Source organism: Lactuca saligna, chromosome 3 (assembly GCF_052625555.1).
Source record: "Lactuca saligna cultivar CGN05327 chromosome 3, ASM5262555v1, whole genome shotgun sequence".
Lineage (NCBI taxonomy): Eukaryota > Viridiplantae > Streptophyta > Magnoliopsida > Asterales > Asteraceae > Lactuca > Lactuca saligna.
The window spans coordinates 40,550,144-40,566,186 of NC_136419.1; the positions used below are offsets into that span (position 1 = coordinate 40,550,144).

The 16,043-nt window shown below is 34.5% G+C and overlaps 2 protein-coding genes across 3 annotated transcripts; one reads left to right on the forward strand and one right to left on the reverse strand.

Annotated features, from left to right (window-relative positions):
- The first annotated feature begins 3,725 nt into the window (after positions 1-3,725).
- On the forward strand, positions 3,726-6,326 carry LOC145035835 (bZIP transcription factor 29-like). 2 transcript variants are annotated; one of them, XM_078984344.1, is made up of 5 exons: positions 3,726-3,977; positions 4,072-5,286; positions 5,528-5,660; positions 5,745-5,829; positions 5,936-6,326. In XM_078984344.1, the coding sequence occupies exons 2-5, from the start codon at positions 4,238-4,240 to the stop codon at positions 6,064-6,066; spliced, it is 1,398 nt and encodes a 465-aa protein (XP_078840470.1). In that variant the 5' UTR covers positions 3,726-3,977; positions 4,072-4,237; the 3' UTR covers positions 6,067-6,326. The 2 variants fall into 2 exon arrangements, with proteins under 2 accessions (XP_078840470.1, XP_078840471.1); XM_078984345.1 differs by having other exon boundaries at positions 4,208-5,286.
- Positions 6,327-13,714: 7,388 nt separating this feature from the next.
- LOC145035405 (uncharacterized) lies at positions 13,715-15,343 on the reverse strand. The gene is made up of 6 exons (XM_078983950.1): positions 15,340-15,343; positions 14,951-15,249; positions 14,600-14,870; positions 14,266-14,465; positions 13,853-13,944; positions 13,715-13,718 (listed from the first exon to the last, which is right to left on the reverse strand). The coding sequence occupies exons 1-6, from the start codon at positions 15,341-15,343 to the stop codon at positions 13,715-13,717; spliced, it is 870 nt and encodes a 289-aa protein (XP_078840076.1).
- Positions 15,344-16,043: the final 700 nt, after the last annotated feature.

Genomic DNA, 16,043 nt, shown 5'->3' on the forward strand with positions numbered 1-16,043 from the left:
AGAGAGTGTACGACCCAAAGAGAGAAGAGAGAAGAGAGGAGCATAAGTGTGTGTAAATTGTATGTGAATCTTGTATTTGAATCTACATTCTAATCAAATCATACAAGATTCATTATCTTCTTCTTCTACTACTTCTTCATTAGATTTGGCATCATCCGTTTGATTGAAAATCCGCACCATCAAACGGATCTGATTGATACACAAGCAGATTTGGGGCTTACACACTTCAACAAGATAAGTTAAGGAGGAAAAGGAAAAGATAGAAGGGAGGCTAGGATTTCGAGATGGGAGGATGGAGGCTAAATGGAATGACCTAATCTTGGATTTAATGCCTTTAAATATGGAAGAAACCTTAGAAACTCGTAGTCGCTAGTTTGTCGTGTCGTGGCAGACATGGTCTAGCAAGCAAATCTGATTTAATCTCAACTTCACTTTAAGCTTACAGTCTTAGTACATAACCCAATAACCTTATTCCTTAAGGTCCAAACTAATTAAGTTTTGAAATTAGTTATAAAATTTGTTATTTTGAAAATATATTTATTTATTAGCAAATGGATAACTGGTTAACATATAATCAAACCGAAAAAACCGTGTAATTGAAAGTCGATTAACCAGATTTTTCGATTGTGCTTTAGGTTTAAAATATTATTATATTGATTGTTTCGGTTAACCTTCTGAAATGAAATTTCGGTTCGGTTAACCATATATGACCATGAACACCCCTAATCATAATAGACATACAAAAAAGGATGAAAATTTTATTTGAAAAACCGAATTGGAACCGGAACCGAACCGGAATCGGAATCATTTGTTACCGGTTAGTGGTATTTGGTTTGGTTCCGAACTAGTTTACATGATGGACATGGCCACATGGGGCAAGTTCGTTATACGTTGTGTAAATGGTGCGTTTTACCATTTTTTTTATAACAAATTCAACATGATTTATTTATCTTTTCAGTGTTATTTATATTTTAGGCACAACAAGAAGTTCAAGATGATGTTTGCAACTTACAAAGGTTAATTGATTCAAATAAAGCTAATGAAATTTAAAACGTGCTCAAAATGTAAAATACTAAAGTCTTTATAAAATTTCACTTGAAATAGCGACCAAAATGAATAATTTTTATAAAATTTCATTTGAAATGGCTTGAAACATATAAACCCTAAATCTATTAGGTTTGCCCGGTAAACAAAATCGATTAACCCAAAATTGGTTAAATCGAGTAAAATTAACGGAACAGATTAAACCGGCCGAATCCAAGAGTTGAGCTTGATTCCCCATGCAATAGGCTTAATGAAACTACATAATACACCAGTTTAAAGAATCATTAACAAACCAATAAATAAAACTGAAATTAAGATGCATTATTATGTTATTTTATATTGAGATTTATACCATAAAATAATCTGTTTCAAACTTTCAATTCATCAGTATTTATATAACATATTTTATGTGATTTAATAAAAAAACCAATGACTTAAATAACCAAAAAGGGTTTGCATTGTTTTGGGGAAAGATATTATTGAAATTGTCTTGAAATTGCTAACAAACTGGAAAATATTATAGAAATATAATAAACTGTAAGTTTTAGTTTTTTCACTTGTGATACCAGGTAGGTCACATTTCAATTTTACAATTTTTATTCAGATTTTAAATTTTGTTATAATTGGTTTGTGAATGTTGTCCACTTTTTGACCCATATTTTAGAAAAGGTTCTTAAAAATGTTTTATTATTATTATTTTTTTTAATGTAAATTTTTTCATAAAAAGTATAAAAAAAAGGTCTTAAAGGTTCTAAAGAATGTCTAAAAAGTTGTAAAAAGTATATTTGTATAATAAAAGAAAAACTAAATTCGGAACGAACTTATATAAAAAACATTTAGAACTTAGTTAAAAATATAGACGTAACATGAAACTTATTAACTGATGAAAAACACAAATTCATATTACATAATTTTTCTTTGGGATAATAACTTGAAAGGGTAACGAACTTTCGATTTTGTTCACATTTAATCACTAAACTTTTTTTTTTTCGTTATATATTTGTCATTAAACTATTGAAATTGTTCACATTTTACCCTTATGACCGGCTGTTACCGGTCATAAGGGTAAAATGTGAACAGTTTCAATAGTTTAGTGGTAAATAGATAACGAAAAAAAGTTTAGTGACTAAGTGTGAACAAAATCGAAAGTTCATTTCCCTCTAAAAAGTTCAATGGCTAAATGTGAACAAACTTCCTATTGTATTGCGTTTTAGCAAATTATTTATTTTTGTTTAATTGTAACAACATTTGTTGATGAAGAATTATATGAAATAAAAAAACAAAATGTAACATCCGAATTTCCAGGTATCATAATTTAAGTATTTTTCTTTTGAGTTAAGAAGAGAGACTCGACGAGTTGACGTCTCAACTCGTCGAGTAAGGTCGCGACTGATGACTCGAATTAATGAATGGACTCGACGAGTCCGCGCTGTTGGCAGAAACCCTAAATCTTTGGGCTCGAGCCATATTTAAAGGCACTTATGGCCTTCAATTGCGACTACCTTTCCCATAAGTGAGAGCCCTAGCTACCTTGGGTGTGTAGAGTGAGAGGAAGAGCTACCTTTCCCATAAACGATATATTTATTTTATATCTACAAATATGTTGCGGATGAAAGATGGGTAGATGAAATAGTTGGTGTGTGATGAAATAAAATGATGAGAGATAGGTGATGATAGAAAGGTGATGATAATTAGGTAAATAGATGATGATGAATAGGTGATGTAGGATGAAAGGAGATATCATAACCTTAGCCGGCAATGTGACGATGTAGTCATCTACCAGAGTATAGATGGCGACTACGGATTATTTTAGACAACCTAGTGGAAACACCAGCAGGCTTATAACCTGTAGGTGATGAATTACGAGTTCATGCAATGTTGGAACTACGTATTCATGCGATGATACTCTAGCCCCTTACTATGAATTATGAGTTCAGACGATGTTGTAACTACGTATTCATGGGTTGTCACAAATTCCGCATGCCAAACCAATAGTCATAATTCACATCAGTGAGAATGATTCATTTTTTTATAAAAACAAAATCAGATTGAAAATTTTGATTTTTTATTTTGGAAAATATCAAACAATTGGTTTTTTATTTCGGTTTTGGTTTTTTGTTTTTTTAAATATGTTTTCAGGTTTTGTTTTTGTTTTTTTTTTTTTTTTATTTCATAGATTTCTTTATTAACAAATGTTGCTAGAATTTAACAAAAATAAATAATTTGCTAAAACATAATACAAGATGAAGTTTGTTCACATTTAGTCATTGAACTTTTTTGAGGGAAACGAACTTTCGATTTTGTTCATATTTAGTCACTAAACTTTTTTCCGTTATCTATATGCCACTAAACTATTGAAACTGTTCACATTTTACCCTTATGACCGGTAACAGCCGGTCATAAGGGTAAAATATGAACAGTTTCAATAGTTCAATGACAAATAGATAACGAAAAAAAAATTAGTGACTAAATGTGAAAAAAATCGAAAGTTCGTTACCCTTTCAAGTTATTATCCCTTTTTCTTTATAACAAAAAGTTTATACTCTATAATTTTGTTTATAATTATAATATTTTTTTTAGTTTGCTGACAATTTAAAAACAATTTTCATAATGTCTTTCTCAAGAAAGCTTAACCCCTAACAAAAAATATTACTTTAAATAGAAAATGTAACGTTAACCTACTGATATTCAAACAATGATCAATGTATAGTGTTCGATATCTCAGTAGTGACGAAGAAATCCGTGCAGTAGTGCATCATCCTCGATATCTAGAGAGAGAAAGTTAATACTGTTAGAGAGAGAGAGAGGGAGAGAAACACACAGTGAGAGACTTGCCGGCTATCCATCTTCGTCCATTCCGTCACCATTTGGCGGAGAAACCCTAGCTATCTTGTGCTGATCGGCTGTCATTTCGTCTCTGTTCTAGTCATTCGGTAAACTATTTATACTTGTGTTTTCTGTTTCTTCTATCATTCAAAAAAGTTGTATGCGAGTTGTTGATATTAACGACTCATTTGCGTAAATTAGGTTTTTTAATTCAGTCACTGGTTTTAGCCTCGATCGTCAGTAGTTAGTAGTGCTCTTAGGGTTTGTTGACTTGTTCATCCCATTTTTACATTTATATAAGCCATTTTGTCATCTGTTCAACTCGGCTGATTGATAGCATTGAAGATTTTGGGGGAAGTGAAAAGCAATGAGTGAATCTGAGGAAGGCAACCAAAGGCTACAATCGTCATTTGGTGCTTCATCATCATCAGTCCCTAAACTGCAATCGCATATTCCTTTCAATCATCCCGATATTCGTGCCCAAATTACACAATTTCCCCCAAGTATTAACATTGAAAACACCATTAAAAGAGTGGGAATACCTCAGTCTCATCCACAAATGCCTCCCCTTTCACCTTCCTCACAGAATCTAACACTTGCTACTGGTTCTTCCCACTCAAGAACTTTATCACAGCCCTCGTATTTCTCACTTGACTCTTTACCCCCTTTGAGCCCTTATCGGGACCCCACTTCTGCTCTCACATCTGATCAAATGGCAGGCGATCATGAGAGCCTTCCACTTCCACCTCGTAAGACACACAGGAGATCAAACAGTGATATTCCATTCGGGTTTTCAACTATCTTACAATCATCACCACCATTGATCCCATCATCAAGAGGTTTAAAGGGACTGGAAGTGAAACGTGAATCAAACTGGGAGAGAAATGGTAGTGAAAGCAAAGTTGGAGAGAAGAATTCAGAAGGTGAAGTTGCAGATGATTTCTTTTCAACTTACATGAACTTAAACAATCTTGGTAGACTAAACTCGTTTAGAGGTGAAAACTGTGAAGATTTGGATAGTGGTACAAAAACTAATGGAGGTGATAACAGTGATAATGAAGCTACAAGCAGTACCAATATGCAGCAGAGGTTAGGAGTCAGTTTAGTTACTGATAAAAAAGAAGGTGTTAAAAGGAGTGCAGGTGGAGAAGTTGCTCCAACTACAAGACACTATAGAAGTGTCTCCATGGATAGCATTATGGGAAAGATGAACTTTGCAGATGAATCAGTTAAGCTGTTGCCTTCTTCTGGAGGGCAAATCGGTAAATTATCACCAAGTGATTCTATCAATCCAAATTCAGAAACTTTTAGGTTAGAGTTTGGAAATGGTATGTTTAGTGGCAGTGAGCTCAAGAAAATCATGACTAATGAGAATCTTGCAGAGATTGCTTTGACTGATCCAAAGAGAGTCAAAAGGTATATTATAACTCTCTTCAGTATTTTTTAAGCCAAGATAATTATACAACTTATATAGATTTTCAAAGATACCTTTTATATTTATTGTCTTGTATCCTTTTTGTTACAATAACTTTGTGAATTATATTATTAAACAGTTATAACTAAATAAATTATTCACAATCTGAATTAATTATTATATTATTAAAACATACATTTTTTATCTAATAAAAGGTTACATGTATAACACGTTACATCACAGAATTTTAGCAAACCGCCAGTCAGCTGCTCGATCTAAAGAAAGAAAAACACGTTACATCACAGAATTGGAAAATAAGGTTCAAACCTTGCAGACAGAAACAACAACGTTGTCTGCCCAGCTTACATTATTTCAGGTGGGATTTTATATTTAAAAAAAAAAAAAAAAGAAAAGAAAAATCAGTGTTGGTTTTTATTGATTTTATTTACTTTATTACCAGAGAGATTCGGCGAGTTTGACAAGTCAAAATAACGAGTTAAAGTTCCGTCTACAAGCAATGGAACAGCAAGCCCACCTCCGGGACGGTATGTCTAGAATCCCATCTTTGACTTTGACGCATAATAATATATATATATGTAGAGGGGTATTTTGGGTATTTGACATTTTAGTTTTCTTGCTGAATGTTGGCAGCCTTAAATGAGGCGTTGACTGCTGAAGTTCAACGTTTGAAGATTATGAGTATGGAGCAAAGTGGAGATGCTGCTAAGTTTTCTCAGCTATCACTTGATACTCGACTTTATCAGTTACATCAAGATAATTAGTTAACTTTATATTCATCTCAATAATCAGTTTTCTTTGTAAAACTAATGCCGGGTCCGGGTCCGGGTCTGGGTCTGGGTCCAGACCGTTAGGCTTCTAATGAGGTGCAAATTTTCAGATGGGGACCAGTTGGATTTTTTTATTTAAGATTCTTTTTTTGTTGTAAGTCTATCTATAGACAATTTCATTTGTTTTTTTTAATATAATTATTTACATTGTTTGTAAATTTATAAAAATAAATAAAGATGACGTCTTTTTTTTTTTTTTTTTTTTTTTAATAGTGCAATAATTAATGTAACTTTTGTTTCGTGTCCGTTTTATTAGTACTTGGTGGATGATGTTTGGGAAATGAAATATTAGGGTAACGATCCTTAGTCACAAAAGCTACTATATATACAACATTGTTTTGTTCTAGTCTCAACTTTATTTTTTTGTTTCTGATTCGCCGTTATAAGTTTGACCGGTTACCGATAGTTTATGATGACATGTCGGTTTTGCATTTTTTCCGGTTTGCATTTAGTCTTAAAATTTACGCATGGGTTTGCATTTAACTCAAATATTTTTTTTTGTTTCCCATTTGCCATTACTTTTTAGAAAAAATTACATTTTAGCCCTTGGCTGGTTACGAATATGTATTTTAAAACGTAATAACTTAAAATGAAAAAGGGAAAAACAAATGCAAGCCTCGAAATTGTGACTTCTCATTGAGGATGGGGCGTTTTAGCTAGTAAGCCAATAACTTTTTTTTTTTTTTTTTTTTTTTTTTGTATTATCGGTGTTTGTTGTATTTAATATATACATGTATTTTAAAATCAAGGAAAAAAGACCTAATGTAAGTCTTAAATCCGAGACATCTAATAAACAATATGACATGCTAATTTTTAAAAGCCAATCAAATGGTTATTTCTAACAAACGATGTGACATGCCTCGTCAGTTAAAGAGAAATATTTGTTAATTCATCCGTAACTCATCTAAGGAAAAACTAATTATTTTCTAATGATAGATTTTTTGAAAAACCAAATATTTCTAAAAAGTTGAAATTGAGATTTCTCCTTGAGAGGTAGAACATGTTAGCTAGTAAGTCAACGACTCTATTTTTTGTAATATCGGTGTTAATTATATTTAATGTATACATGTATTTTAATATGAAGGAAAAGCCACATATCGTAAGTCTTGAGTATGTGACACTAATAAACAATATGACATTCTAATTTTTAAGTCAATCAAAATTGTTCATTTATTTGTAACTCATCTAAAAAACAATTGGTTATTTCTAATGACATTTGTTGATAAATCAAATATTTAAAATACCTATTTCTGACTGGCTAAGGGCTAAAATGATTTTTTTTTTTTTTCTAAAAAGTGATGGAAATTGGGAAAAAATATTGGGGCTAAATGTAAAACTCATACGTAAATGTTGGGGCTAAATGCAAGCTCATACATAAATGTTGGGGAAAAATACAAACCGAGAAAAAATGCAAAACCGACACGTCATTATAACTTGTTGGTGACTAGTCAAATGCCCGAAAATGAAACGTTTTCTAAAATATAATGGCAAATGAGGAACAAAAATAATGTTAGGGCTAAAACAAAACAAGGTTGTATATATAGTGACTTTCGTGGCATAAACCCTTTTTTGTACAACATTTATCATTTAACTTGTTTTAGGTGTTCACAAAATACTATTGCAACTTGCTATGAAGGTTTTCGATGACTTTGTCATCTCCGAAGATTCTCTAGTCATCTTCTCGGACGAGTCTCCGATCAACATGAGTTTTTCTGTCAAACATGAATTTTTTGGTCACCTTCTTCGGCTAAGTATGATTTTTTTGGGAAGCACACACATAAAAACCTTCTTCGATGACTTTGGTTCCAAATTCGTGGGTTTAAAGTCGAATGAAGATGAAGGGTTCCAAAACCGTTCATCAGTATCGTAAGCATACTTCAAAAACGAAATCAATCCTAGATGCCTGTTTGAAGGCTTTAAAATCGATGAAGATGAATGATTCAAACTCGAAATGAGTTCGATTCTTGTTAGGGTTTCTTCATGAGAAACAAAATCGATCTCAAATGTGTGTTTAAAATAGTTTATCAGAACCGAACCCTAACTTCATAAACAAAATCGATTCCAAACGTGTGTTTGAAGGATTTAAACTCAATGAAGATGAAGGGTTCAAGAAACAAGATATGAAAAATCTACCATGGATGAACTTGAAATCTGCCATGTATGAACTTGATTTCACATGTGCATCAGATGTGTGTTCCAAAACCATGGATGAAATTGATTTTACATGTGTTTAAAATGTGCGTGTTCCAAGAATCCGCCAATGATGAACTTGAAATCTTCCATGAATGACTCATGTTTGGCCGGAGACTCGTCGAAGAAGATGACCAGAGAGTCATCGGAGATGATAAAGTCGTCGGAAACCTTAATAGCATGTTGCAATGGTATTTTGTGAACACCTAAAACACGTTAAATGGTAAATGATATACAAAAAAAGTGACTAAACATGAACAAAAGTAAACGTTTGTTACCCTAATAGGTCATTTGTGAATAATGTTTCTAAGTTATAGTGTTTATAGATTAATCTACATTATTCTACTCTTACAAAATGTCATTGATTTTTGTTATCCTTGTTTTTTTAGAATGTCACATTAGAATGTGATGTTCTTCACAATATGGTATGGTGGTTTGCTAACCATGGTATTTACACTATAAAGGTGTTTTGGTTGTTAAAAAACCCTATCATGTTATTACAATGGTAATTTTCAAACTGATGTTGAATTTGAGGCTATGATTATGCACTTTTGGTTTATGATAAAAATGATGCGATAAAATTGTTAATTAGGCGTGGCAAGAATCTATTATAGAAAGTTGTATGTTTGTCACAAATGTCGAAAATAGGGATATTAATTGACTTGTTACAGTGGATTAATGGGTGGCCTTGGGATGTAAAATATATGTGGACTTATCATAACATCTTAGGCTAAACATAGTGGGCTCAAAAGGAGCTCGACATGTGTCACACATATTTGGCACACACCGTGCCACCAACTTGACATGTCAAGTATGGTGGATGAACTTGGCAGTGTGCTATGGATGATATATATATATATATATATATATATATATATATATATATATATATATATATATATATATATATATATATATAAAGAGAGAGGGGAGAGAGAGAGAGAGTAGTCGAGTTTTTTTTGTCACTTTAAAAAACTACCAAATTTTTCAAAAAAAAAATACCCCAATTTTCAAAATATAACTATTTTATTTTTCAAAATTTCAATTTTTAAACCATTCAACAACCACTATAAATACCAACATTAGTCCTTATTTTCCATCACACTCAAGCTTCTTAATTAATCTCCCCCAACCTTCTTTATATTCCACCACCTTCAAACCATCCCCATCTCTCAAAATGGCTCGTATTTAGAGCACGAATGAAGATATCATTTTGGATCGTGTATGCGTCGATATAAATGAAGATCACCACTAGGAATTTTTTCTTGTAACATTCCATTTGGAATTAAATGAATAATACTAAATAAAATAAATGAAAAAATAAACCCCGAGATGTAAATGATATATATATATATATATATATATATATATATATATATATATATATATATATATATATATATATATATATATATATATATATATATAATCGAAGCCTTGAATCCATAATAATTTATTAATGTTAGTCTTCGGAGCTAAATGTTATAAGTTCGGAAATTTACAATCTAAATTATATGAGTTGGACAGATTATTGGTAGCAGGGGCTAAAGGGGTAAAATCTGGAGCTTGATTGTAAAGATTTCAGAAGACAGGTGTTGTTTGGTAAGTTTGAGAGTTGAGATGAAAAAGATTTTATGGGGAGGGGCTAAAATTGGAAAAGAGCATAAGTTTGAAAGGAGGCACGAGATTTAGATCCGACATTCCTTCCCTCTCATCAATCCTAAACCTAATCCGCTATATCTCCAGCCACCACCATCATGGAACCTCTCAACCGCCGCCTTGTTGGGACCGATCGACTGCCTATTCGCCATCGAAACGCCACCACCACTGTCGGACGTCGTTAACAGTCAGTTACTCGCTTCCGATCAACCTAAGCTTCCAAGCAACTATCGCTTCTTAGCTAACCGCCACCTCCCCCTCTGTAATGTTACATTCTAAATTTTCAAACAAAAATTTTCATTTTTAAACCACATAAAACTCAATATCACATTTCTCAAAAACCACAAATGTATCAGTTGTTAAAAACACAAATCAACAAAATGACTGATAATATCCTAGAATCCTCAAACATAATCTCAAACAGGTGTGTAAAATCAAGTCGTCGCCATCTCGCGATCCTGAGAAGTACATGAAACACATATCACACAACACGGTAAACACGAAGCTTAGTGAGTTCCCCAAAATACCACATACATAAATAATAAGTCTCTCATGGCTATAGCTCGATATGGACCCCCGATCATGCGTCTCGGTGAGGACCCTCCGGTCTCATGGCTCGGTGTGGACCTTCTGGTCATGTGTCTCAATGAAGACCCTCCTGTCTCACAGCTCGGGTTGGATCCTCCAGTCTTGTATCTCAGTGAAGACCCTTCGGTCTCACAGCTCGAGTTGAACCCTCCAGTTCTGTATCTCATTGAAGACCCTCCAATCTCACAGCTCGTGTCGGACCCTCCAGTCTTGTATCTCGTTGAAGGCCCTCCGGTCTCATAACTCGGGTTAGACCCTCCAGTCCTATTCAGTAAGGCACATAATAATATAGTACATATCACAAAGACAAAATTCATAATATCACATAACTCAGTATAATCACATAGGACCATCCGGTCGATAACTCAAATAAGACCCTCCGATCACACTGTATTACCGCTTAAGTAAGTATAGTGAGAAGAGTCACCTCCTAAGTAAAGCAGATATGTCTCGTACTCAAACTGCGGGTCTAGACTCTGCCTACATATATCACAATCACCTCTAATTAGCAATTTATCAATAACTTTAAATTGTTAAGCTAACTCCATTGCTAAATCTCCAAAAAGGGTGAAGGACCATTTTACCTCTCCTTGATCTCTAAACTTCATATTTTGGTCAAACCCTAAAAGTCCACGGGAGTCAACACTCAAGTCAATATTCCGTGTTGACTCAACTCGTCGAGTGCATCTATGCGACTCATCGAGTTCCCTCTATTCCCAGGAAAAAAATCGGGAAAACTCGGGTCAACCCGCTGAGTTGTCTCACCAACTCCTCGAATCAACATGGTGTCCAGAAGACCGGGAAAATCACATCTACTCGTCGATTGTCCCAATAACTCGTCGAGTTCACTCTAAATCCACAAATGGGTAAAATCGTCTAAAATCGTCAAGTTGGATGCCCAACTCGTTGAGTTCTCTAGCCAATTCTCATTTCAGTCGATTCCAGTGCTCCAAACTCCAGAGCTAACCTCCTAGCATGGAGTTACCATGTAAAGTTGCTAACTTTACGATCATGCAAGGCTCACAAGGCTAGAATACCCAAAATTATGCTCAAGAAGGGGTTTAGGACATGAAGAAGGGTCAAAGTTTCATAAAGCTTGAGACTTCATGTCCATGAGGGTTTAGAGCAGGGACGGTTCCACTATGGTGCCCATAGTGGCACTGGCAACCCCTTATTTTTTTTGCATACAGTGTAAAATTTTCCGAAATTTTCGTTTCTTCTACATTTATGCCACTGCGTAAAAGGAAAAATGTGCCATCGGCAACACCTACTACGAAATCCTGGGTTCGTCGCCTTAGAGGAGTCCAGATCTGTAACTACTCCCCCTGGACAAGCTCAACCGGAAAATGGCCCTCCTTTTGCACCAAAATACCCATAAACTCACACAAGAAGAGATATAAGAAATGTCAAGCCAAGGTATGGACTTTTTTCCTCCAAATAGATACTACAACTGTATGAATGCTAGATCTAAAAACTCTTTCTTGTTCCAAGCTCTTCACTCTTCAAGCTTCCTCCAAGAATGCACACTTTTGGCTTCACACTCAAAATATGGGCTCGCTCACCAGGGTTTCTCTCTAGACGTGATAAGGTGATGAGGGAAGCAGGGTAAAGGAGTTAAAGTCCTTTAAATATGGTGCAAACCTAAATAATTAGGGTTTTCTCTAAACGGCCTCACTTGTCGAGTACAGCTCTCCAACTCGGCGAGTAGGCTTCATAACTCGCACATCCAGATCAATTCCTACACGACGAGTTGGGCCAACTAACTAGCCGAGTAGGCCCTTTAACTTGCACAAAATCCTCAAGCCCCACATCCAGGAATCAGGGTGTTACACGGAATGGGCCGAAGGCACCAATGCCGACCCGTTTATGTATGGTAGCATATTCTGGACAAGGGTACAATGACGGGTAGTGCCCGATGTAGTTGTGTATGTGTTTCTGGACCTTGGTTTGATTCCTGGGAAAGCTCGAGGAATGTTTGTATGCCTGGTGTCTTCGTGATTCTTGCATGTTCATGTATTATGTGTTCCAGAATTCAGTCCGATGCCGGGGAAATCTCGAGGAATGTTTATATGTTTCTGGATTTCGATCCGATGCTGGATTTCGGTCTGATGTCGGGTGGGCCCGAGGAATGTTTATATGTTTATGTTATGTGATTATTGATGTGTATTTGTTGATATGTTTAATGTATACCGAACTTTGCTTGATGCCAGTCGGGGCCCGATGTCGGACTTTGGTCTGATGCCGGGCGGGGCCTGATGTAGCAGGCAAGGCCCAATGTATGTCATTATGTGATTATATGTATGATACACTACTAGAAAAACATCCTTTTACGATGCTCATTGCGCGTCGTAAAAGGCTCAGACGACGCGCAAATGCGCGTCAAGGAAGGCCCTGTCATAAAGAGAGACGACGCGCTTTTGCACGTCGTCTATAGACGACGTGCATTTACGACGCTCATTTACGACGCACAATTACGTCGCGCATTTACGACACGCAATACGTATCAAGGAAGGCCCTGTCATAAATGAAGACGACACGCATTCGCGTGTCGTAACCTTACGACGCGCGTGTTAATGACACGCAATGCGTATCTAGAAAGCCCCTATCAAGAAAGGCCATGTCATAAAGGAAGATGACACACATTTTTGCGTATCATAATTTTAAATGTTTTAAAAAAATATATTATTTTATTGATTTACTAATTTTCAAATTAAATAATACATTAAAAATATCATAATACAAAATAAAATACCATAAATAACAAAGATAATTCATTTCACTAATATGTCAAATACAAATAATTATTCCAATATTGAGTAATTGTAATAAAAGAAATGAACTTAAGAGAAGTAGAATTTATATACAATCGCATTATCTAGCTTACTATGTGCCAACAACTCTCTGTGTGTTTGCTTTTGCTTGAGTCTTGTTTCCTCCAAAGCTTCTAGCCATGCCAAAGTATGAGTCTTGCTTTTGCTTGAGTCTTGTTCACGTCCAAATCAAGTAAAACATTGCTAACTTATATTCATCAAGTCCTTGCCGTGAAGTCTTAGATAGATGCTTAACTGCAATATCCAATCCTTCTAGCAGGCCCTAGAGATCAACCTGCCAAAATAGTACACCAAATTAATCAGAAGCTGAGATGCTACCTATAGGACAATCCAAAAACACAGTAAATCCATGGAATTACTGTGGATTAATAATTACATACACCAAAGTAATGAAAACAGATGTTTGTTGGCCACACAACACACATAACAAATGTAGCAGAAATGACACATACCTTCCTGGAACTGAATTGAAGTCACCACAGACGAACATTGGAATATCTGCACTTGCAATTATCTTTTCCAATCCTTTTAACAGTGTGTGAACCTTCAATTTTCACATTTATATAGTTTTTAAGTTATTAAACAAGAAGAAAAAGTGTATATATACAAACAACAAGAGATACTTATCTTCTTTGTTGTCATTTCTCTTTTACAAAATCTACACTAAAAGAAATGTGCGCATGTATGTTAATATCAAAATTGCTATGAGGGCAAAATGGTCATAATAATTCGGAATAATCCGGAAGAGTATTTTTGTCCGAGTGGAAAGTGAATCTTGATTTTACACACACACACACACACACACATATATATATATATATATATACACACACACATACATACACACACGACACAACACAATAACAATGTATGTCAGTGTGTGTGCTAATAACTGAGAAGCTAAAGAGCTTCCTAACATGGAAGATAACATGAAAGTAGCAAAAATGAAACCATGTGGAATGTCTTCACCACTTGGGCTTAAAGCAGGTGTCCATAGAAACACAAAAGTGTACATTGAACCCTCAAATAAAGATTGTATTGCACCCAATAATGCTATCCTTTTATTTGTTTTTACACAAAAAAAGAAACTATTAGGTCCAAATTTAGAAGGCAGAATGATATGTATGCATAATTACAAGATTGCCACTTTGGATTCTTCATGCTTCTCCTGTATATGTATGAGAGAGAGAGAGAGAGACCTGATGCAATTGCAACAACAGCACCCCTGAATTGGGTCATTAGATCTTTTCTTTCTGATGAGTCACCATAATTTTTAGTCCATGATGATATGATGATGGCCATTCCATTGGCAAGAAAGATTGAAGCTGCATCAAATGGAGCAATAGGTCCCATGGCCAATGAACCAACTAAAAGATTTCCAAATAAACCAACTAAAATGGAAACCAGTCCATTCCCAAGAAATATTGCCTTGGAGAATGTAATTGATAGCCATTGTTGCTCAAAACCTCTCTACAGATGCATCAAAACAAGAGCATTAGAACCATACACAATATAAAGGGTGTATTTAGAAATGTAATATTATATCTCACCTTGTTGTGTTCAGCAACAAGCCATGATTCGAAGGCTGAAAAGAGGAGAGAGGTGGCAATCCCTCCCAATATACGCCCCACCATTAGAATTCTGTACTGAGGTGAATGCTTGGTGATGCAACTCAAAATGTAGGTTATGCAGTAAGTAATTGAAGCTCTTTTTTCCTTCTCCTTCTCCTTTACAACCCCATTTTTAACAAATTCTTGCTCTTCTAAGGTTGTTTTCTTTGAAATTTGATCCTTAATTTCCACCTTTGATTCAGGTTCCTTTCGTGACAGATATGGTAAACTTTTCCTCACTACATATTACATAACAAGATCTGTAAGCATCTATCTCACTAACAGTTGAGTAAGGAAAACCGAAATTTGCTTTGTACTTTATTTTTTACCCATAGCAGCAACCTACTTACATACGTACGTCTCTTTACCAATAATAGCAATGTTTTTTATTATTTTTTTTTACTTATAATAACACTTATAAGTTATACCTACCATAATAGCAATGTACTTTATTTTTACCCAAAATGGCAATGTTGCATTTTCTACATATATATACGAGCATTTTAAGTTATCTACTACATAATACTACTATCTGTAAAGAAAATATAAGTTTGTTGCTACTAAAAACAAGCTATCAAGATTAAAATCCAACATTGCTATATTGTTATTATGGGTAAAAATACAATACAATGCCTATATTGGTAGAAAGAGTATAGTATGTTGTTATTTCCTGCAATATGCCCTTAAAAAGAAGGGGAAAAAGTACAGCAGAAGTACTTGGAGGTCTATTTCTGGCCTTTGCAACACGTCAATTTGCTTTTCCATCATCAGAACTACTACTTCCACTTTCTGTTTCTCTTGAACTCCCAGAGCTCCTAAAGTAAGTCCACTTTTACAAGTTACAAATACAATATTAATATATATATATATATATATATATATATATATATATATATATATATATATATATATATATATATATATATCAAAAGCAACTATTTGGACCTTCTTTTTGATCTTTTGCCAGACAACCGTCTCTTTTCTTTTCGTTTGTTCTTACGTTGTTTGACTTCTTTCTTTGTTGATCTCTTCT